Genomic DNA, 25,311 nt, shown 5'->3' with positions numbered 1-25,311 from the left:
ACTTGATACACTGGTTCTTTCATATAGCGCAGGGCTGGCGAACCTTTTTCAGTCCGAGTGCCAATTAATTTCAATTTAAAAACAATGAAGATTGTTGCGTGCCCAGTAGGTCTACTAGTGACGCCGCTATATAAAAGAAGTGCTACAACCAGTAATTCAACTGCATGTATAAAAACAGCTTAGTAACAATATTACTTGTTTATTCAATTTTATTATCCTGACCTACAGATTTGAAGTCTTAGGGCAGGTCACTCAGTGCGACTTCTGCTGTTGTGTGGAGACGATAACAGTTTAATATCTGGTGTATACCGTGTATTCTTCAAAGTTACACACGCCGCTCTTAGTTCATCGGTCAAGCAACTTCTGGCATCTGATTTAATATAATTCATTGTAGAAAATAAAGATTCGCATGAGTAAGTAGACGAGAAAATTGACAGAATGGATGTTGCTACTTTTATCAGAGAATTGAAAGTTTTAGGCTGGTCATTCCAAACTTGAAGGATCTCATTTTCTGCTAATATCTGAGGTTCTAATGATCCATTTAACCGTTCACGTTCAATTAATTCAAGTCGTATTCGTAAGTCAATAAATTTCTGTCTCCAAATTGCGCTGGACTGAAACTCAACAAGTTGCATTTCAAAGTCGTGTAATCCCATCCAAGAAAACATGGTCAAATCCAGAGTTTCAAAATCTACTGTATCTGGATATTTTATAAATTTGGAGGTGTACTCGAATTTTCGAAATTGTTCAAAACGCAGTGAAAATTGTTCAGCAGTTGTGTCAATTATCTCTAGAAACAATCTTTTCTGAAAATCTTTGCCGGCAGTATCATGAACTTTTAAATCATCATAGAATTTCTTCAGTCTGTTAAAATATTTAAATTCTTCCTTCTCTATGTCACGTTTGTAAATCTTCAACTTTTTCTCAAATGCTGTCAAGACGTCAAATGCCTGATCGACAGATTTTCCGAAACCTTGCAACTTCGTATAAAGTTCATTTAAATGGGATGAAAAATCGGTAAAAAACATTAGTCTGATAAGCCAGTCAACATTTGTCAATTCTGAGCAATTTTGTTTGTTATCATCCATAAAGATTCGAATTTCATTAAGGCATTCCACAAACCGTTCCAGAACGTGACCTCGGCTTAGCCAACGTACGTTGTTGTACATTAATAAGCCAGAGTAACTGGACTGAACTTCATTTAGCAGCTGTTCAAATTTTCTTTTATTCAAAGCACAGGCTGTAATGAAGTTTACGGTTTTTGTTACACATTTCATAATGTCTTCAAGTTCCTTTAAGCCGTTTTTTGAACATAGGGCTTGTTGGTGCACAATGCAGTGAAAAGTTATTAGTGGGTGTCCAACATGTCCTGTAAACAAAATAACGAAACCTGTATCTTTTCCAGTCATACTTGGAGCACCATCAGTTGTAATAGAAACTATTTTTTTGATATCTACACCTGCATTTCTGAGTTCAGTCACAACAGTTTGACATATATCTGCACCTGTTGTTGTCGTTGGTAAAGTTGCTAATTTTATTAGTTCTTCGTGTATTTCATTTCCTTTGCTATATTTGGCAATGATGGCCAGTCTAGCGGACGATGTCACATCAGTACTTTCATCAAGGCAAATAGAATAGGCTTGACATGCATTAATATCTTTCTTTACTTGGTCTTGAATATTACCGTGCAATTTCATAACTCTCGCTTTAACCGTGTTTCGGCTTATTGGCAAATCATTTATTCTCTGAATGACTTTATCCTTGTTTTGAAAGTCTTCAAACAAATAAGACGCACATTCTAACATTGCTTCCTTGATATAATCACCGTCACTTAAAGGTTTTCCATGCTTAGCTATAATTTTTGAAACTTCAAAACTTGCAGCCACTAAGTTAGAAGAACTTTTAACAAAGTTTACAAAAGAACTGGATTGTGAAATCGCTTTTTTTAACTCACGCGATATATGTTCTTTTTGCTCATCCTCGCTTTTGCCTAAAAGCCAGCTGTGATTGGACTCATAATGACATTTTACTGATGATGTCCGACAAACAACACTTTCAAAACACATGGCACATAAGGCTTCTTGTTTTCTATGTGAATCATTCCATATCTTTCAGTCCACCAGTCTTGAAAAGGTCTGCCACTTCCTTCTTCTTCATTAAGTTTTCTTTTTTTTATTTTTGAGAATGACATGTTATGGTAATTATTCTGATAAAAATTTATTGATGGCAACGCTAGCAATCTATGTAAGACCGACACGTTTTCAATATCAACAAAATGGCGGAAGCTAAGGAGATCTCGTTCAAATACGAGATTTGTCTTGAAAAAAATTTATTATGCCCTATGCTCCCCAAATGAAACACAGTCATATGAAAATAATTATATGGGATATGATCCACTAGCGCTTCTTCCATATTATGTACAGTTCTCGGAAATAATTGAACGTTATTAATTATGGTAATTTGAGATATCCGTGTTTTTTCTAAAAAACACATTTCTTAATATTATCGTCGTCGCGTGCCACACAAAATCGTTTCGCGTGCCACCTTGGGCACGCGTGCCATAGGTTCGCCAGCCCTGCCTAGCGTCTTCCTGTTCTTGTTCAATAGTGCGCTCGTACGCACCACAAGCACTGGCGCATGGCAGGGTTACAACAATATATCAATAGGCCTATATATATTTATATGTGTATCTATATATATATATATATATATATATATATATATATATATATATATATATATATATATATATATATAATGATAAGTAAGGAGTATGTTTGTAGCCTATGTCAGTCTATATCGCAGAAAATTTAGCATCTTTAGTAGATCTAGACTGTTCTGATTTTTTTTGTGAAACGCAAATGTCAAAAGCTCGAAATATCTAACTATCGATAATAGGTATTTTGGATTAAAAAAATAAACATAATGATGACAAAAAATGGTTGCAAATCTCTTATTTTACATTTGTATTTAATTTTCTTGGCTTGACGGCTAGCAATCTAATTATCGATAATAGGTTTGAGGATGAATAAGATCTAGATCTAGATACATTTAGACGGCGACTAACCTTTTCATGCTCTCCTTGCTTCTGGTACAGGTGAAGCATTTTGTGTAACAAAGCTTATAGTGAAGGGAGAGGACCATCTTATTGCAGCTATATCTTTCAATATTGCTAGGGATATCTCCCGTTTTCCTATATAAAGCAACTGGTGTTCTTTATGAAAATATTGAAAACTTTCTTTTAAATTTGCCTGCCAGGGTGGACCACTTTGGGGGCTGATTTTGAGTTTGTGTTTCCACACAAACTCTTTGTAACCTTGTTCTTATTGATTCATGTGTTATCATTGACAATAAATTATCTCGCAAAATTTCCACCCAGACAGACGTACAGAAAAATTTGAAATAAGTTTTTAAAAATGGAAATGATTTCTTTTGCGCAAACTCTACTCTGAGCTCCATTACAGCTGATTTTAAAGAAATAGCTTTTGTCTCCCTTTTCTATTTGAGGCTCTTATTTACATGCGCGTTTTGTTGTAGTATCATGAATAATGTAATGAAAAGATTTACTGACCCACACACGAATCGTTGATATTGTATCTGTCATCACCACGTCCATAAGACATATTGCAATTTGAAATATTTCATAAGCTACTGCAGCGTTTCTCAAACTTATGGACGCGGCCCAACAGGGGGAAAAAAAGGGGTGGGGGGCTACGTCTTTACTTATGGGTTCTGGAAAGGTGAGGCTGTTCAATTTACTTTACAATGGACGAAAATGATCTATTTATTATTTTTGTTTTAAATCCAAGTTTGAATATTAACTACGTAAATATGCCATATTTTAAAAAGTAAAATATTTTAATAAGACCCCTCCTGTATGTAAGATTTTGTATTGTTCGTTGACCGTTTTCCCGAGAGACGTCTGCAACAATAACGACTCAAAACGTTTTTTTTAAGAATACATTTAAGAAGGCAACTTTTCTAAACTTTCTTAAGTCAGAACAAGCGAATTTCTCCTGAGCCTCATCTTTAGTTCTAGTGATAAGTTTTGTTTGCCATAAAAAAAATGTCTGTGACAAGTCTTTGTAGAAGACGTTCATCTTGTAGAACACTTTGTCATGTGACAGTGGAGCCCCATTTTGTTAATTCACTATTTCAATTCATTTGTAGACTTTCCTTCATAAATGAAGTTGGATTGATTAAGTTTTTTTTAAAAACGTTAAAATCAAATGTGATTTCACTATCAATAATTATTTAGGTCACAAGTTATAATTAGCAACGATGACACTTTAATATAAATATACATGGAGAATTGTGTATGTCACAATAACAGAATGCTTTGGCCTCCAATAGGTGTCGCAATCTGGCAGTTTGAGATAGTACAACTGAAAATCTTATCGTCTGTACCCTTAGTATTGTCATGCGAACTTAAATAAAGGGGTCAGTGATATGTCATCTTTGACGTGGTGTTATCTTTAGAGGGAAAACTAGTACTGTCTAAACACTTTACATAACAAAACAAAGCAATGCTTCGGAAAGTTTATTTTAACACTACTGTAGTCTAAACGAAATGCCTAAAATGATATTACTTTTTTTTTTCTTTTGTCTTATTCACGTGAGAACTGTACCAAAGGATGAGTCAACAAGTCAACACCCAAACTTTTGCAACAGCAATTGATTGTCCGACATTTCTTAATCTTCAGAGGTACCCGCTAAGTCAGAACAGATCCTATTCCCAATCAATCTGGATAATCGATTATTCGGACAGACCCTATTCCCAATTAATCTGGAGTATCGATATTCTACTGTAAAAGTAGACAAAGATTGCACTTTGAACTATGTTAGTATCACGTGGTAGTTATTCAGAGGTACCCGCTAAGTCAGAACACCGCAAATGGCAATTCATTTTCGGCATTTTCTCCAAAGTCCGCAATCTAGGAGCTAAATCTAAAGCTTAAATACAAATTACACATAAATAAGACTTCCTCTATTTTTTTAAAGTTTATTTTCAGTATTTTTTCCTAATGCGTCTTTTTTACTTGCCTTTTACTTCCGTTACTGCGTTCTATATCTCGCTTTTTTTTTTTGAAGAAAGAGGCCCCTTCAAAATAAACCTATATCTATAATTTTGACTTTAGCGAATCACGGGTATCAGCTAGTAAATAAATATTTGTACTCATGTATGAAAGCTTAAAAAATATATTGAAAGAACAGACTTGTAGCAAAAAAAAAAAAAAAAAAAAAAACTGCTGTTGTTTATTTAACTTTTTTTTTAATCGGCATTTTCTGAAAGACAGTAGCTTCAATTGAGTAGATTATTTTTAATTATTTGAAAAATCAAATAAAGTATTCATTTTCTTTGATCAATGTTGTTTAGTCATTTCATAAAGTTCTAAAAAATAAAGTGACCATAAATATAAGAGCAGAAATCCTCCAATGACCTCGACAAGACATAGCACTGGACAGTCCAGTGTCTGGAGAAGAAAACAATATCCACATTTAGAAGTAGTACTGAAGTAGACCAAAACTATCTATTAGCTTTCTAGATTTAATGTACATTCAAAAGGAAAATCAATAGAAAAAAATATGAAAAATAAAACTCACCGAGGTAAGGTTGTCTAATTCTGTCTGTAAAGGAAAAAATAGGAAACCTAGTTCAGAACATTGTTTTAGGCACAGTATAAACTAGTTCAATTCTACAAGTCTAAAATGGAACTTTTTGTTATGCTCAACGACTTGGTTAAAGACTAAACAAAAAAGTCTTTGTTACGAACTTTGTTTTTTGTAACCTAAGCCTTTACTCATAGAATGCTTAAATCTTATTTAAAATCTTGATAGAACCTCCAGGCTTCTGGTTATGAGGAATGAGGACGAAACAAAATGCCAACAACAGAGCTAGACATACCTTAGAGTGGAACCCCCAACAAAAATGCCAACAACAGAGCTAGACAGGCCTTAGAGTGGAACCCCCAACAAAAATGCCAACAACAGAGCTAGACAGGCCTTAGAGTGGAACCCCCAACAAAAATGCCAACAACAGAGCTAGACAGACCTTAGAGTGGAACCCCCAACAAAAATGCCAACAACAGAGCTAGACAGGCCTTAGAGTGGAACCCCCAACAAGACGTAGAGGAAGACCAAAAAGAACCTGGCGACGCAGAGTACTAGATGAAGCCGACAGGAAAGAGCTGGGAAGCCTTAAAAAAAAAACTAGCAAGAGACCGTGGAGAGTGGTGTGTTTTTACTGAGACCCTGGGTTCTACGAGGAACGCAAAGGGAAGATGATGATGAATACAAAAAAACAAAGGAAAGGTCTCTATGTTATGTCGCTTAAGAGAATGAAAATAAAAATACATTTAGTACACAAATCTTGGAAAGAAAACAAAAGCATGTAGGCATACAATTCTTTTAATAGTTTCAAGTGTTTCGGTTTTATCACTCACCACAATTGGCTCTTGCGTCATTTATGTTATCAGAAAAGGTGACATAGTAGCAGTAGGCCTTGATACATCCATCAAAAATATCAAATGCACTGAGGAGATAGAACTTTGTTTATAATAGAGCAGTAGTGTGTGTACATTTAATTATTCTATTGATCAGAAATACATTCTAACACCAAAGGGCGAAGAACTCTGTATTAAAAGTTTATCTTAAGGATGCGAAATAATGTTTCCATATTTGCTGTTCAGTATCATCCCATTAGATCATAGCTATATAAGAGCATTGAACTATTAGCAATGAGATACTTGTACATTAAAATGTCAAACAATGAGTTGGTTAATAGCTTAAGTCTCATCATTACAGCTATTACATTATCAACTTTCAATGGATTAAAAATACTTGTGAAAAAATGCAAAAGCTTATAGATAGGTAAGAAGTGCACATTTACAGCCATATAACTTAATACTGATGATTTAATTCCACTATTGCAATATTAAAGAAATTATCACTAATTAATTAAACAGTTATTGATTCGTGCTTTGACAATGAATGGAGAAATAAGGTGTGCAAAATTTTTACCTGACAAACAGACAGAAAGTTGATATCAGCTTTGAAATAAAAAAATTGATTGAATGAAATTATGATCTGCTACCATCTTTTTGACCTTTTCCTTTTCAAGAAAAGAAGTCACGACATAAAAAAATATTGGGACACTACGACAGTAGAAAAGTGAATAAAATAAATTCAGAACTTATTTTTAAAATGGGTCTTGGCGACTTCACTCAGTCTAGGCGCCTGTTTAAATGCCCCTTTATATTATTAATATCTATATAAGTAAAGTATTTTTAAAACAAATGACTGACCCACACACATCGTAAATGTAGTCTTTGTTTAGGACATCCAAGTGACTGGAGTAACAGGTAACACAGCTCTTATAGGCGGCTTCGACAATTGTCTTAATGTGGTTCACTAATGATCCTGACCAAAAAAAAACAAAAACAATCATAATGTTCCACTTCATTGAGCAAAGAAACAATGTTTCCTTATTAAGTATCTCTTTATTTTAATTTCAAATGTTTACAATAAATTCTAACAGTTAACATTTTTTTTTCTTTTAATTGACCAAAGGTTCTGAATCATTTCGATTTGTTCAATCAAAGCCCAATGCCATACATATGAATACATTGTTACTTCTATTAGTAGCTATCCCGAATCCATCTTTCTTATCAGTTTACTAAACATATGTTCATACTTAATGCACGTTAGCAAGTAGGAGGGGCCTTTTTTTCACGCTCTCCCACTCGCGCACACACACACTATTAGTTCCCCTTGCGTTTTTATCCATTATTCAGAGCTATCCTGCATTTCTTCTAACAAAACCAAAGAGCACATCAAATATTAGAGCAAGGAATGGGTTGCCTGGGCTAGTCAGGAAAAGCAGTGACTTAGCAGAATTAAGGCCGTTGGTTAAATATGCATGATTAAATGCATGACGCGTAGGACGTAATCATCTTCTTTTTTTTTTGAAGTAACGTCTGTATTATATAAAATAAGATATCAATTCTAAACTTCCATGCACTTCATTAATGAAGCCCAGCTACTGGTAGAAAAACAAATCATTTGTGTAATATATTTTATCTGAAGGTTTCAAATTTACAGTTCACTATTGGCTGCGGTCATGGAAATTGGAACATGCAGTTTTGCTTTAGTTTGTATTTCATTTGGAGAGTGGATGAACTCAACTCCCCCCCCCCTCATTTTTAGCTATGATCATAGAATTTGGTGACAGAACTTTCCCTTTAGTTTTTATTATTATTATTATTATTTTTTTAGTGGAAGAGGAAGTTTAATCTCCAAATCCCGCTACGATTAAAAAAAATAAAAAGTCACCAAATTTTCCTCTCTGTAAAAGGGAGGGGAATGGAGAATGTACACTCGCTGCCGGTACTTCTGGCTGTAGCTCTTGGCTACCCTTAAAAGTTCAACCACAGTGAGGTACGAGCTGGAACTGTCGTGTTCGCCTGCTCTAGATCTATCTACTCATCTCAGAGACATTGCTCGGATACCAGGAGATAAAACTAGATAATTACAGGAATGAAACTGAAAAGTTCATGACCTCAAAACATCAATTCATTCACAAAGAGCTAGGTGTCATTTACTTGTACTTTCTGACATTAACTTTTTCAGATGTACTTGTTTAATCTAACTATTTTTTATTGGACCAGACAAATGTTTATATAAGTCTTTGGTACTAAAACTTTTTCATTTTTATTTATCTATTGAAATCGTCGAATCCCAAATTATTTTGTAATCCTCTTCTGTATTTCTGGATGGCTGCCTGGTCGTGTGGTTTGCACGCTGGACTGTCGGTTGGATTTATCGATGGTCCCGGGTTCAAACATTGCCCGCTCCCATCCCCCGTCGTTCTGCGGGAGGTTTGGACTAGGAAGTAATTATCTTCAACTCTGAAGGAACATCCGAAACATGTAAAACAAAACAAAACATTATTATTATTATTACAGCTTTTATATAGCACTGCTTATAGCATGCTCAGAGCGCTTTTAGTCCAATCTCATTTGTGGACCAGTGGGGGGAGGGGGTATCTAGGGGGGTATCTATGCTGCCTTTAGTCGCTCAGTAAACACAACTCTGCCCGAGTCGGATATCGAACCTCGAGCCCCCTTCTAGGTAGCCAAGCCAAGTTCCAGCGCACTTGGCCTCTCGATCACGCTTCCCACAATTAACTATCTGCATACTGTGGATTATTGAAAGACCACTTTTCTTTTAAATTTTTATAGGCCACAACTTTCATAAATGTATGTTTGACAACTCCTATTAAATAATGTGTATAGGCACCTTCTGTTACCGATTTCGTTGTATCATATCTAGCTGTGGTCTCATTTCTCCATGGTGTGTAAGTTGATGTACTTGGAACTGCCAAAAAAGGAATTTCAAACAAATTTCAACAATTATTATTATTAATCGGTACGGTAAAAAGGTACTGAATTAGAATATAATTGTCGTCTCTTGATTGTTTTATAAGTATTTCATATCCTACATATATAATCTACAGTATATATATATAGACGGTCAGACAGATCACATATATATATATATAATTTTATGTGATCTGTCTGACCGTCCGTCCGTCCCGTTTAGATATCGTAAACTAGAAAAGATAGTGAAAATCCGATATCATAATATTTTAGACCATTCAAATTTCTGATGCAACTGCTACTTTTTTCTTTTGTGAAAGCGAAAAATTAAATTTTTAAAATCAATTATGCAAGCAGTTTTTTTTTCATAAAAATACACCATTTTTACAACTAATCTCTTTTAATAGCCTGAAAAACTCGGATACTTCCTACATAAAGCAACTCAGGACAGCACTTGTAATCCTTAACATCAACAGCAAGGAAACTGTTCTTCAATAGATTCCAGCACACATTGAATTAGAAGGCAATGAAAACGCAGACACACTGGCCAAAGATAGAAGAATGAGCAAACAAATGAAAATCCCTCTCTACCCAGAAGAAATGATGAAAATAGAGTGTAGAATAAATGAGAACTGGACCAGCTCACACCCCAATTACATGAAAAAAAGGACGCCTATTATAAGCTATCTCGACATGACCAACGCATTATTTTTCGACTCAGAACCGGACACAGCAGAATGAGACAACATATGTTCCGGAAGATTAAACCTGCCCATGTGGAGCATCACCAGAGAATGTGAATATGTCCTTCAAAGCTGCATACTATATCAAGAGGCTCGAACAAGACTCTGGCCCCAAAACCTTCTTATAGAACACAAACTATACGGAGAACTGCCCGATCTGGAAACCACTGCGTGGTTCATCTCAGATGTATAGGATTACTGATCTGAACCCTTCAACAAGTAAAATGAGAATCAAGAAGAAGAAGAAGAAGTCATAGCTCTGAATACTGAAGGATCAATTTTCCTTGTTGGTATCAAACAAAATAATTAATACTAGTAGTAAATTGACTAAACGGTTATTTTCTTGTATTTATTTATTTTGTGTTTGTTACAATAAAGAGAATGGGTGTGGGAGAAATAACATGCTCAAAATTTTTATCAGTCAGACAGTGTAAAAAGATTTAAAGATCTAACATTATGTATGCTTCCTACGTCTAAATGATTTCTTCAATCAAGTGACAGGAGGAAATAAAAAACAGTAAAGGATGTCTGTCTAATAGTGTTATTGGAAGGGTTGGATCACGTTTAATATAGATACGATAATTTTTATTGATCCGATCAAATGGAAATTCAGTTTGACTACAAGTGATAGCCTCAGCGTAAATACTGTACATAACAATATAGATGCAAATACGAATAACATTCACTCACGAAACACATACACACTCATAACCAGCGCTTTATATAGTTCATGCTATCCACTGAAACACTGGTTTTTAACATGCACCCTAATAAAATAGTCCATAAAACTAGAAACACTTTCATTACCTGAAACACAATTACACAATATAAAATGAATAATAGAAAACAAATGCTGATTATGTCACAATGTCATCACACTTACACTATATATATATTTACTCACCGCAAATGGAAGAAGCGGTTTTCATGCTATCAGAAACACTACCAGGATAACATACAGGCTTCAAACAATTAATAAACGTTTGCAAGACACTGGGGACAAATAATGATATATTATATAAAAGTATAGTGTGTATCAGTAGCTGGTGACCCTTAGTCAGATGGTGGCACACTGTGCCTGGCAGAGCCTGCTCTGCTGTTGGGAGAGAACGACGAACTAGTAGGCCCATGTGCAGGAGAAAGCAATTACATTGCAGAAATGGAAGCGATCAATAATGGAGCAGATTGAAAGACGTATTGAGGAAGGAACTGCGGCACCGGCCAATGTAACTCTCTTTGCAGACTCACTTTCCTGCCTGCAAGCTCTCGAGAGACGTGGCCTACACAACTGGCAAAAACAATGGCGTGCGTGGAGCTCCTTACAAGGAAACAACAGGTACGTATGGTGATGCAATATGGTGATGCAATGGTGATGCAATAGTGTGGTCTGTCCGTCCCGTTTAGATCTCGTAAACTAGAAAAGATAGTGAAAATCCGACATCATAATATTTTAGTCCATTCATAGTTCTGATGCAACGGCAACGGCTAATTTTTTAAAATCATTTATGCAAGCCGTTTTTTTTTTTCATAAAAATACACCACTTTTACAATTATTCACTATTAATAGAAAACACTGGAGGCATCTTTAGTAAGGGAGCTATCATGTATTATTTTTTAAACACATTTATGCAAACGGTTTTTGATTTTTAGATTTAAAAAAATATTTTACAATTATTTTACAATACGATGCAAAGTTAAATAATTTCTGTCACAGTAACTACTACATTTACACACAAAAATGTTTACTTTTTTTTAAAGAGAAAAAAAAATCTATTTAGTATGTATATAGGTTGGACATAATTTAAAACAACAATTAATAAGTAGTTTTTCCTATTATCACGTGATCTGCAGGATGCAACACGGGACATAGCACACTAGACTAAAGGAATTTTATTTTTTACGAAATGTTTTGTTCTTGTGGATTTGAATAAGAGATTGATCCTTTACAAAACAATTAGATCAATTAGATATTCATTATAAGGCATCAGTTAGGCCAGGTTGACATCTAACTTTACATTCACTTTCATCTATTCCTTGGTCTGCTGGACCGTAGGGGTACCACACAAGATCTTTCAACCTTCTTTCTACATTCTTCTCCGTCATTTGCATTTTATAGAATTTCATTCCGATATTCTTTTCTGAAAAAATATTGAAACCCGCCTTTTACCTGCCCGAGTCTATGTTTTCTTATCGTCCTTTCAATTTCCGTTTCCACACATAGTGCCTTTGTAACCTTTTTAGTTTTAAATTAGGTTTGTATTTAATGAATAATTTTAGAATACTAATATTAATAAGAAATTACTAACCCACATGTTTCATGAATAGAATCTGCAGCCATTAGCGTCAAATAATTATAGGGACAAGTTTGGTTGCAACTTTTAAAAGCAGCGTCCACTAAGCTCTTGATTTGGTTTAAAGGCGAGGCTGTCAAAAAAAAAAATCATAATTTTACAGTTCACTTATTCGCGAAACTATTTACCTAAAATGTGTGCGAGAATCTCAATAACACGTGATATAATTGTCATACAAAAGAATGGATGCAATCAGCCCAATAAATTCTTATAATGCAATATACAAAAACAACAACAACACCAGTTAGCCAAGTAACAGAAGTGCTTTTGTTTTGTAGTTTAGTGGGTTAGGGTTAATTTCGGAATTCTTTATATCAGGAGTGTTATTTTAGAAGTGTTTTACTGGGACCAAAGCAACTGTTACTCTACGCCGATTTACAAGTAATGACGGCCTTGGTCGGGTCACGTGAAAATCGCAGAGGACACATAGCATGGGAATAGTTTATATTTGTATTTCCAACTAGTCAAACTCAATTTTCTACCAATATTTTTCGTTACAGAATCAGAAGGAAAGGCCTTCCAAAAATGGTCTGAAGGACTCATTGAAGATCACTAGATAGGTTTTAGGAGTGATAACTCTCAGCTCCCAGAAAACTTGATTTTAAAATTGTTGGACTGAAAGAAGAATCCAAGCCTAATGAATATAAAGGCTACAGAAAACTGCTAAATATCAGATACCAGGAAAAGGCTGCCTGGTCGTGCGGTTTGCGTGCTGGACTGTCGTTCAGATTTATCGATGGTCCAGGGCTCAAACCCTGCCCGCTCCCATCCCCCGTCGTCCTGCGGGAGGTTTGGACTAGGAAGTAATTATCTTCAACTCTGAAGGAACATCCGAAACATGTCAAACAAACAAACAAACAAAGTAAACAAATAAATTTCTATTCTTATAAGTCAACTCTCTTAATTTTACAAAAGACATATTAATTAATTCTCATTTTCCTATAATTCTCATTTTCCTATAATTTTCATTTTCCTATAATTATAATCTTCCTATATTTCTCATTTTCCTATATGTCTCATTTTCCTATATTTCTCATTTTCCTATATGTCTCATTTTCCTATATTTCTCATTTTCCTATAATTTTCATTTTCCTATAATTATAATCTTCCTATATTTCTCATTTTCCTATATTTCTCATTTTCCTATATGTCTCATTTTCCTATATGTCTCATTTTCCTATATTTCTCATTTTCCTATATGTCTCATTTTCCCATATTTCTCATTTTCCTATAATTTTCATTTTCCTATAATTATAATCTTCCTATATTTCTCATTTTCCTATATTTCTCATTTTCCTATATGTCTCATTTTCCTATATGTCTCATTTTCCTATATTTCTCATTTTCCTATATTTCTCATTTTCCTATATTTCTCATTTTCCTATATTTCTCATTTTCCTATATTTCTCATTTTCCTATATTTCTCATTTTCCTATATGTCTCATTTTCCTATATGTCTCATTTTCCTATATGTCTCATTTTTCTATATGTCTCATTTTCCTATATGTCTCATTTTCCTATATTTCTCATTTTCCTATATGTCTCATTTTCCTATATTTCTCATTTTCCTATAATTTTCATTTTCCTATAATTATAATCTTCCTATATTTCTCATTTTCCTATATGTCTCATTTTCCTATATGTCTCATTTTCCTATATTTCTCATTTTCCTATAATTTTCATTTTCCTATAATTATAATCTTCCTATATTTCTCATTTTCCTATATTTCTCATTTTCCTATAATTTTCATTTTCCTATATTTCTCATTTTCCTATATCTCTCATTTTCCTATATTTCTCTTTTTCCTATATGTCTCATTTTCCTATATGTCTCATTTTCCTATATTTCTCATTTTCCTATATGTCTCATTTTCCTATATTTCTCATTTTCCTATATTTCTCATTTTCCTATATTTCTCATTTTCCTATATGTCTCATTTTCCTATATGTCTCATTTTCCTATATGTCTCATTTTCCTATATGTCTCATTTTCCTATATTTCTCATTTTCCTATATGTCTCATTTTCCTATATTTCTCATTTTCCTATAATTTTCATTTTCCTATAATTATAATCTTCCTATATTTCTCATTTTCCTATATGTCTCATTTTCCTATATTTCTCATTTTCCTATATGTCTCATTTTCCTATATGTCTCATTTTCCTATATTTCTCATTTTCCTATATGTCTCATTTTCCTATATTTCTCATTTTCCTATATTTCTCATTTTCCTATATGTCTCATTTTCCTATATTTCTCATTTTCCTATATGTCTCATTTTCCTATATTTCTCATTTTCCTATAATTTTCATTTTCCTATAATTATAATCTTCCTATATTTCTCATTTTCCTATATTTCTCATTTTCCTATATGTCTCATTTTCCTATATTTCTCATTTTCCTATATTTCTCATTTTCCTATATTTCTCATTTTCCTATATTTCTCATTTTCCTATATTTCTCATTTTCCTATATTTCTCATTTTCCTATATGTCTCATTTTCCTATATGTCTCATTTTCCTATATTTCTCATTTTCCTATATGTCTCATTTTCCTATATCTCTCATTTTCCTATATTTCTCATTTTCCTATATGTCTCATTTTCCTATATGTCTCATTTTCCTATATTTCTCATTTTCCTATATGTCTCATTTTCCTATATGTCTCATTTTCCTATATGTCTCATTTTCCTATATGTCTCATTTTCCTATATTTCTCATTTTCCTATAATTTTCATTTTCCTATAATTATAATCTTCCTATATTTCTCATTTTCCTATATTTCTCATTTTCCTATATGTCTCATTTTCCTATATGTCTTATTTTCCTATATGTCTCATTTTTCTATAATTTTCATTTTCCTATAATTATAATCTTCCTATATTTCTCATTTTCCTATAATTATAATCTTCCTATATTTCTCATTTTCCTATATTTCTCATTTTCCTATATTTCTCATTTTTCGCTATGATATCGATAGAAACAATGGAAAAAGTGCCAACCTCTTCGGCGCCTTGAATCGCGGAAAACCCCTTGGTGGTAAAAAAACATAAACGCTGAGTATTTTTTTTACATTAATATTTTCAAGTTGTATATAGAAGGCTATAGAAGTCCAGAATACTGACCTGTAATGTCACAACCTGTGGGCATTTTAGACCAATAGCTCGTTGCCACGTCACAGGTGTTGAGGCCTTTTATAGCGAATGGTCTAGGTATAGCTCTTTTTCAAAAGTTGTACACGTCAAAGTCAAGAGACCAATAGACATATTATTGCATTTGTGTATTTTTTTGTTTTGTTACAAAATCTTCAGACCCCCTCCCCCCGTTACGTAATACACAAACGTTCCCTTGTTCTATATTGGACACCCCTGTAAAATAATGTAGTCACCTTCTGGTGATATTATCTCCCCTACTGGTAGAATCAGTTCTATATATATATATATGGTTTGTTTTGGGTAGTGTGGGTATTTCTAGTAGTACCTGGAGTATTTGTAGCAGTAGTTCTCGTTGTAGCTCTCGGGGTACTTGTAGATCTTGTTGTAGTGGTTGTTGGGGTAGCTGTAGATCTTGTTGTAGTGGTTGTTGGGGTAGCTGTAGATCTTGTTGTAGTGGTTGTTGGGGTAGCTGTAGATCTTGTTGTAGTGGTTGTTGGGGTAGCTGTAGATCTTGTTGTAGTGGTTGTTGGGGTAGCTGTAGATCTTGTTGTAGTGGTTGTTGGGGTAGCTGTAGATCTTGTTGTAGTGGTTGTTGGGGTAGCTGTAGATCTTGTTGTAGTGGTTGTCGGGGTAGCTGTAGATCTAGTGGAAGTTGTCGGGAAAGTTGTAGAAGTCCAACCTTCACAAGGCATCACGACTGCTGAAAAATGTACTTTTAAAATAAATGTTATATAACGTATGTGTAATAATAATGTGTTGTCATTATGAAAAAAAATGTAAACAAAAATGTCCAACATTTTACGGGGTTTTTTTTTTTGGACTTGACGCAATTTAATAGTAATGTAACAATTTTTTAAAGTTTATTCCAAAATGCAATAATGCGCTACATCGGCAGTCAATTGAAACAAACACTCTCTCTCTCTTTCTCTCTCTTTATCTTCTGGTTTTAGTTTCTCAATAAATACTAACCATTGATTGAACTTACTGTTTAAAAATGCTTTGATTCATTCTAGGTCTAAACATAAATAAACTGGAAGGTCTAGGAAACATTTAACAACTAAAACAGAATCTATTGAAAGAATTAAGTTATCTTTGCTCAAGATAAACTGAAACAGAGACAAAACAGAATTTAGCAGCAGGATGAATGTGCACTTGGTACACTTTTGGCGTGAGAACAGCGATTTTAACGCGATCTTACAGCACACTTCTGGCGTGAGAACAGCGATTTTAACGCGGTCTTAAAATTGAGATGTTTCTTTCTATGGAGTTATTATTCATTGATATTGCACTGTTGCTCAATGTCATATCGATTCAGGTATCTTTGTACTTTTATTATGAATTATTGTCACGAATCAGTTTAAATAAACCTAAATCTACGGAAATAAACTTAGGAATTAGCCCTGCCTGAAAGAAAAACCCATGACGTCATCTGATCACAAATGGTAGCATGGGTATCGCATGAGAATAGCGATTGGTTACGAACGAACGGGGCTGAGCCGGGGAATTTTTGCCCGGTATTTTTTTTCAGCTCTGACAGCAGGCAGTTTTGGAACTCAAGTAGTCAAATCGCTTATGTTTTATCAGTTGGGAAGATGATTTTATAGAGATAGGTTGTGTACTAAAAGTTGTGAGATTGAATGTTATTTTTCAAGGAGTTCGAAAGAAGATAGTTATTTGATACAGTTTTATTTGTACATTCTGTATATTGAAATCCCTAGTTATCGAATAAAATTTGTGTATTTTGAATTGAAGGATCTTAGTTTCTTGAATCTCTAAAGATATATTTAGATCTAATAATATCTAAATTAGAATCTCCGGCTTCATGGGAAATTCTTCAGACATTGATACCTCATCAAGAGCCATCTAAAGATCTTGTTTGTGTGATATTTGACACCTCTAGAAGATACCGTAACAATTATATATCTATCTCTCTCTCTCTCTCTCTCTCTCTCTCTATATATATATATATATATATATATATATATATATATATATATATAATAGACTATAGAGCCACTTATACCTTTCTCCTTTAAGCTCACCAAAGAAGTATCTACACTTTCCACTTACACAAACGATGGTTATTTGAAAGGTCGTCTTGTAGGGTATGGCTAATTAAGGAGTGCACCAGATCTGCCCTCCAGAAGACGCTTTAAAGTTTAACTCAGGCGTCAGTTTGCGATCTCTGGTATACAAGCAGGTTGCAGCGATTGGCTTCTGAAAGAGACAGCTGAAGACTTTCTGAGATCTATAGAAAGGCCCTTGCCGAAGACAGGCGCAGTCGGCGATGAGCGAATTTAAATAGACCCCGGCCTAAGACTGCTAGGTCTGAATCAGATGTGGTAAAGTATGTAGGTCGCCAATGCATCTGCGTTGTCGTGCGAATTGTTGTTATGAACTTAAAAGATTAAGTCCTAATCAACTAATGCTACAAATTTGTTAACTTATAAGCGGTTTCTTTTATTCTCTTAATTTTAAACTTACCCAGCACCAATCCGCAGATCAGAGAAACTGAAAATAAAAATAAAAATTATCTAATCACATCGGACAATCACCCCCCCCCCCTCTCTCTCTCGCTCTCTCTAGGTATACATAACTATATTAGTTTAGTTATCTCTCTCTCTCTCTCTCTCTCTCTCTCTCGCTTTTTCTAGTTATACATTAATTTACTTGTTGACCATTTAGCTTGTAGGTTCTCAGACTAACGTCCAGTAGTAAAACTAATTACATTTTAACCTAAACCTTGTGCAGTGGTCAGGTTTGGAACCCTGAACAATCGAGACGACAGTCCTAAGCGTAAACCTCATGACCAGGCAGATAAAACTTAAAATGTTCATTACTTGAACTGTTCGGTAAGGCTTACATTTTTGAACGACATCTTACCAACTTGTGAGACTTACCTACACATTTCAGGTCCATCGTGGCAATAAATTAAAATTAAACTCTGACTTAACTATATAAAAATATAGATATATATGTTGAGCAAAAATTGTGTATGTCGCAATAATAAAATGCTTTGGTCTCCAATTAATGTCGCAATCTAGCAATTTGAGATAATGAGCTCAAAATCGTATCTGATTTTTTTGTAATATCACAAATAGGGACCTGTATCTTCAGAGGCGTAGCGAGTGATAGCTGTCGCTTCTAGTAGGGACATTTTTGTGGCGCCCTTTCTGTTTCAAACTTTCTCGTATTTTATAATGAACAGACTTTCCTTCAAAACAGAAGATAAATTAATTCTTATCAGTATCCATTTGTTAATATAATCTTGCTTGTTGATTAGACGCTTTAACATGGATTTCCTTACTTATTCAGGCAATCCGTTACATTCGCTAATCGCACTAGGGAAGAAAGAGAACTTTCATTAGTCCAAGAATAAGAAATAAGAGATTCGCTTTTATCTTTAAATCTCTTTGGGTATTTTGTGTTTGAGTGTTATTGAGAGTTTTGTGGTTCAGTGTTTTTATAAATTATTGCTACTTTTATGTCTTTATGTTTAGTGATTTTACTTATGATGCTTTCCCAATAATAAAAAAAAGACTAAGACTAAGACTGCTTTATTGATCCTGATTGATTATGGAAATTTGTTGTGATTACAAGGACTCTTTCCTCATATAAAGACAACAAAACAGAAACATACACATAAATAGAACAGACACAACATAAAGAGTTCATTCAGCAACTACACACAGGTATCTTGTTCCTTTTCATGTTTCCTGATCAACAGCTGGCGTTAATATAGTCTGACCGAATAAGGAACTAACGAGTTTTAGTACCGCTCTGTTCTTGTCTTGATTGACAGCAGTCGCCCACTTCGCGACGACTTGACGTGGTTATGATGCAGCGGGTGGCTGTTGTCTTGCAAAAAAAAAAAAATATAATTGTGTTATCAGGGGCGTAACTAGGGATTTGGGGGCCCGGGGGGATTGACCTCTTTGGGGGCCCCTTGCATTTTGACATTCGACATATGACATGAGATAATGTAAGCAAATATATATAAGCCCAAAATCAAATTGGTTCAGTATATCAGTAAACTTAACAAAAAAATAATCATGAAGACTTTTTTAATGAATATTGCCGTTGTTTATTAGTTAAATAATGCACAAGTGACAAATCTCAATTGATATCGCTTCACGTAGTGCATTCTGTGCAGCAAAGACATCTATAACATCAACTACATCGATACTTTCTCGTATTTGTGACTTCACTGACATTAAAGCCATGATAAGCCTTTCTTGTGTCATTGTGCTCCTGAGATACTTTTTGATGAACTTGAGCTTTGAGAATGATCTCTCACATGACGTAATGGAAGTGGCCTGAGTTAGCGGTATTCGGAGGAGGTTGCAGAGTTTGAGCACACGTAATTACCATATGAAGCCTTTTTCCTAAATATGTCTATTGGTGATTGTATTACTGGTTTGTTGATGAAAAGTGCTCGTGCATCAATGACATCATTGAAAAAGCGATTTTCCATTTATTTCATCATACAAACAGGAAAAGTAGCACAGTTTGTCATAAGCGTGTCTTCATCTAACAGGCGTCTTGGTTAAAGAAGAAACCCAAGGGTATCCATTTTCTTTCCAGATAGGCAAAAAAGATTCTGTGCTAATATTATATGGTATTACGTCATTGTTGGTTTTTTTATGTTTTGTGCGAAAGCAAAAGGATTCAGAGCATACAAAAGTGGGAAAGATCCATATCTCGTTATGCTCGAGTATAGAAATACTCCGATAAGTGGACTGCCGTATTCACCATCACAACTGCTGACGAGTAGAAGACTCAGGGAATCATTCCAACTGATCACAAACTATTGAAACCATGGGTAGCTGAAAATGCAGAGACATTACTCAACGAACGACAGATGAAAAGCAAAGTGAAATACGATGCAAAAGCAAGACTACCTAAAGATTATTCTGTCGGAGAGTTCGTCTAGGTCAAACATGGCAGAAAGCAGTTGTCATAAAAAAACATTCAGCACCCAGATTTTACATCATAAAGACAAACGATGGAAAAACATACAGAAGAAATCAACGCTTTCTGAATAAGAGTTTCGATGAAGACATCTCTGGGTACTATGATACCGATGAAGACAAAGAACTGCAAACTGTTGGAACAAACGAAACAGACAGTTATAGACCAAGGTCTAGAGAACTTGTTGTGCCAGTCAAGACAACCAGAAGTGGACGAATTGTTAAAGTTCCTAGTAGACAGGGCCGGCCTTAGGCCTCTGCAGCCTATGCGGTCGCAGTGGGTCCCGCGCTTTCATAGGCCCCGCGCTAATTATAAGTATTAAATTAAACCATTATAACGTAAATAAATTAACAGGGTTTTCGCGACCTCCTGATTTTCCAGGGCCAAATTGACATTTTTTGGTTGCCAATAAATAAAAGTGGCATTGCGAGCTTTTATTTGATAAAAATTTATTGTAAAGACGAAAGTAGGCCTATTTTCAAATTCAAAAAAAAAATAATTTTGACATTATGCTTATCCCTACCCAGACTAGGCCCCGCGCGATCCGTTTCGCATAGGGCCCCGCAAATGCTAGGGCCGGCCATGCTAGTAGATATCACTCTTAAGAACTTTAAAAGGAAGGGTGTGATAATAACTTCAAAAGGAAGGATGTGCTAATATTATATGATATTACGTCATTGTTTTTTGTTTATGTTTTGTGCGAAAGCAAAAGGATTAGATGGAAATAAAAAGGGAGTTTCTATTGAATGGAGGAAAGATTAATCGAGGGGTAATAACTCGAGTGTGAAGTTTAATTCTGAAATTATAGACGCCAAACCCGAATAATGGACTATTTTAGCATTATTAAGAATAACTTTTAGATCTGTTATACTCGATTCTGTAAATTTTGGTTCAAGGTTAAGTAGTGTAGCCACACAATACTCGTCATTTAGATCTATTATTAGTAAAGGTAACAAGATAACTGGAATTCGCTTTATATCATGCAGTTTTATTCGTGGCAACAAAGTTTAAAATGTTAAACTAACTTTAAAAAAACTTTGATCTCTGTGGGAAAAAATATTTTTAAAATGTCAACAAAGTCAACGTACTGATAGACCTAGATCTATGTTTAGTCTTTGTGATAAATTTAATCTATAAATGTTGAAAAAAAAAGACACCTGTTGACACTATTTGTCAATCAAATATATTAATTTATGTATTTACAAATTTATTTCGGACACCCATTTGGGGCCCCCCCTAGGTGGGGGCCCGGGGGGATTTTAAAATTCTCCCCCCCCCATCCCCCCCCTCTTAGTTACGCCACTGTGTGTTATGAATCTATAGCAGGCAAATTAACCAAGGGAGTAAGAAAAGCTGAGAATGTTATATATATATATATATTGTTACGATTCTCTCCTAATCAGGCCTTCTGTAAACACAACACAGCACATCTAACACATCAAGAACCTGACAACAAGAGCTCCAAATAATCTGGTACTTCAATAATGGTCAAGTAGATAACAGCCAAATACTAGACAATTGGCAACAAACACATCAACAACTACAAATGCTACCAAGTACAACACCGAACTAAACTCGACTGTCTCTGTCTCTTTCTGGACTCGTACATTCACTAGAGGACTCCACCAGGACTGACTTCATGGTCGACTCACAGTCCCGGTCTCTTCCGTGTCCTGTCTTGAACTGCCCGCTTTCTTACACACTGGGTCTCTGGTACATGCAGGCTTTCGACCACATGACCCTAACAATGGTCATATTTGCATGTAATCGCAGTAATGTCCCTTGTCCATGGCCCCGCTGACCTGAGTGATTTGCGTGAGTTCACGTGTGTGTCAGCTGAACATATAGTTAACCCTATCGCGCCGCAAATAGGGTTATAACAATATATATATATATATATATATTGATCCTACCTACAATCTCTTATTTTTCATTTCTATTTTTAAATAAGTTGATAAAGTGTCACGCTAATAACGGCCATTTTTTTTTCTAGATCGGATCGGGCTAATCTAGGGGTAGAGCTTAAAGGATTGCTTCTAGATATCATTTTCTCTTTTTTTAACTTTAGATTATTCCCTATCTGGACCAGATAACAATGTATTGTGTTTGCAATCGTATCACTCGATGAGATTATCAGTCCTTATCGGTCACCCCAGACCAAACATGACCTAAGAGAAAAATGAAATTACACTCCCCCCCCCTTTTTTTTTCAATCACTAGGAAGGTAAATCATGGGCGTAGCCAGGGGGGGGGGTTCTTGGGGTTCAAACCCCCCCCGAAATGAAATCCCCCCCCCTTGGGGGGAGTCGGAATTTAGTGACTGATTTTTTGCTTTGATTTTGTTTATTTTAGGTGAGATTTTAATACTAAACCATCACTTGCCCTAGCACAACCAAAGGGCTTTTGAGTTTAAAACCCCCTACCAGGGGGGTTCGAGTTTAAAAACCCCTACCAGGGGGGTTCGAGTTTAAAAACCCCTACCAGGGGGGTTCGAGTTTAAAACCCCTACCAGAGCGGTTCGAGTTTAAAAACCCCTACTAGGGGTTTTGAGTTTAAAACCCCCTACCAGGGGTTTTGAGTTTTTAACCCCCTACCTGGGGTTTTTGCAGTTAACTCCCCCTCTTCTATAAAACAAAACAAAAAAATGCAAACGAAAATCCCCTAATTCCAAGAGCACAATTAAGGAAGATTTTGATTTTAAAACCCCGTCTAAAATTTACGATAAACCCCCTCTTTAATATAAAAAAAGCAAATTACGCACTCAAAATGCTATGAGCGTTGCCGAAAGGGGTTTTGAGTTTAAACCCCCATTCATAGGGGTTTGGTGCTAAAAATACATCTTCAATATAAAAAAAAAGCAAATTACACACTAAAATTATTTGAGCGTAGCCAAGCCAATCGGGGGTTTTGAGTTTCTTCTACAGATGGCTTTTTTTTTTAAAGTTTAAAACCCCTCCAGATGGTTTTAAGTCTAAGATTCCCCTACAGAGCATTTTGAGGTGGAAAACCCCCAACAGAAGATTTTGACGATAAAACTTCTCTTTTCGATATAAAATCTAAAGCAAACTACAGTCACTTAATTCCAAGAGCGTATTCAAGAGAGGTTACACATTTTTACCAGTGGCAGGGCTCCATTAATAAACTGCAGTGAATAGTCATCTGCCGAAATTGAAAAACACTAAATGTGGCTCAACAAAGATGGCTAAGACAGATTTTAGGAGTCAGTTATAGAGATCGGATCTAAATCAAGGAAATCCTATGCCGAACTGGGAGTCGACCCCTTAGTAAGATTGTGAGAGAACGACGCATGAGGTTTGCGGGACATGTTCTCCGACAAAATGAATTACGCATAAGAAAAGTTGCAATGATATCCTAGTACAACTTGACGCCACTCATTCATGGAGGTCCTCATGGTAGGTGGGAAGAGGCTTCAGACATTACCAGTGACAGATTTTTATGGAAACTGCTTGACGTCAAATGCTCCGAACGGCGTGGAGGGTCTAAGTCAGTAAGAATAGCACATTAGGTTTTTGAAATAAAACTTTTTAATAGCATTAAAATGGACTGTAGATACCTCAAAATATGCATTTTGTTGGCTTTCAATACCAGAAATAGTGCTTGGCGGCGGGGCTTCGCCCCGCGATGGGGAGCTCCTGGCGCTCCCCCAGACCCCTTTGCTAGTAATGTCGGGGAGTCCACAATTTTATGGAAACAGCTTGATGGCAAATGCGCCGAACGACGAGGGAGGGTCTAAGTCAGTAAGAATAGCACATTAGGTTTTTGAAATAGAACTTTTTAATAGCAGGAAAATGCACTGTAGATACCTCAGAATATGCATTTTGTTGGTTTTCAATATCAGAAATAGTGATTGGCGGCGGGGCTTCGCCCCGCGCTGGGGGAGCTCCTAGCGCTCCCCCAGACCCCTTTGCTAGTAATGTCGGGGAATCTACAATTTTTTCACTAACTCATGGAAGAACCTATTCTAGGGCACAATAAACGTCTTCCGAAAGAATGAAGGGTCAGAATGTAATACATATAATTTTTTTTTCGCGGGGGGGGGGGGGGGGGAGAAAAAAATTCACCCCCCAAAACCCCCCCCCCCCCCCCGAAAAAAAATCCTGGCTACGCCCATGAGGTAAATGATTGTCATTCAGTCAAACCTATTGACGAAATAATGAGCATTAGACAACATGACAATATTGTGTCAATTTAAAATAGATTATTTCTTCCAATGACCAATTTAAGAGTCCAATCATCCAATGGCTATAACACGAGGCTTGAATTCGGACATTATTTTTTTACTTCGTCTTTCGTTAGAGCCTATCAAATATTTGAATCTACAACTGACAAGGCGAGGAATAGTCCTAGTAGTTTAGCGCACCAAAAAGTATGAACTTTGAACCCCACGTTTAAAGTGTTGTAATTAAAGAGCATGGTCTAGATAATTAGTAACACAGAGGCTGAGTGAGTAAAACCAAATAGCCTCTGACAACCAGTCCAATTCCTGACCTTCTCGTCTGGTTCAGAAATTGGGTCGGGTAGAACTGTTATCGCTAACAGGAGAAGGGACAAAAGCGAGCACAAAAGACAATAAGCTTCTGGCAGGTGGGGCTCACCCACCCAAGAGAAAGACAACTCTTGAGACCTAATCTATGCTACATGGGAAATGCTTCGGGAATAAGCACTGATGAAAAAATCAGGAACTGTCTACCCTT

At 35.4% G+C, this 25,311-nt stretch overlaps 2 protein-coding genes across 3 annotated transcripts; both read right to left on the bottom strand.

Annotated features, from left to right (window-relative positions):
• Positions 1-248: 248 nt before the first annotated feature.
• Positions 249-2,066, bottom strand: LOC129923736 (general transcription factor II-I repeat domain-containing protein 2A-like). The gene has a single exon (XM_056016227.1). The coding sequence runs from the start codon at positions 2,064-2,066 to the stop codon at positions 249-251; it is 1,818 nt and encodes a 605-aa protein (XP_055872202.1).
• A 3,196-nt stretch (positions 2,067-5,262) lies between these two features.
• LOC106055314 (uncharacterized) lies at positions 5,263-18,674 on the bottom strand. Of its 2 annotated transcripts, none has more exons than XM_056015944.1 (10): positions 18,526-18,674; positions 18,110-18,136; positions 15,951-16,322; positions 12,427-12,544; positions 11,025-11,113; positions 9,298-9,375; positions 7,305-7,419; positions 6,444-6,532; positions 5,605-5,628; positions 5,263-5,474 (listed from the first exon to the last, which is right to left on the bottom strand). In XM_056015944.1, the coding sequence occupies exons 1-10, from the start codon at positions 18,542-18,544 to the stop codon at positions 5,383-5,385; spliced, it is 1,023 nt and encodes a 340-aa protein (XP_055871919.1). In that variant the 5' UTR covers positions 18,545-18,674; the 3' UTR covers positions 5,263-5,382. The 2 variants fall into 2 exon arrangements, with proteins under 2 accessions (XP_055871919.1, XP_055871918.1); XM_056015943.1 differs by having other exon boundaries at positions 15,951-16,325; positions 18,526-18,673.
• Positions 18,675-25,311: the final 6,637 nt, after the last annotated feature.

Source organism: Biomphalaria glabrata, chromosome 17, assembly GCF_947242115.1.
Source record: "Biomphalaria glabrata chromosome 17, xgBioGlab47.1, whole genome shotgun sequence".
NCBI lineage: Eukaryota > Metazoa > Mollusca > Gastropoda > Planorbidae > Biomphalaria > Biomphalaria glabrata.
Note: the sequence above shows the minus strand (reverse complement) of the source record. Positions and strands in the feature narration are given on the sequence as shown.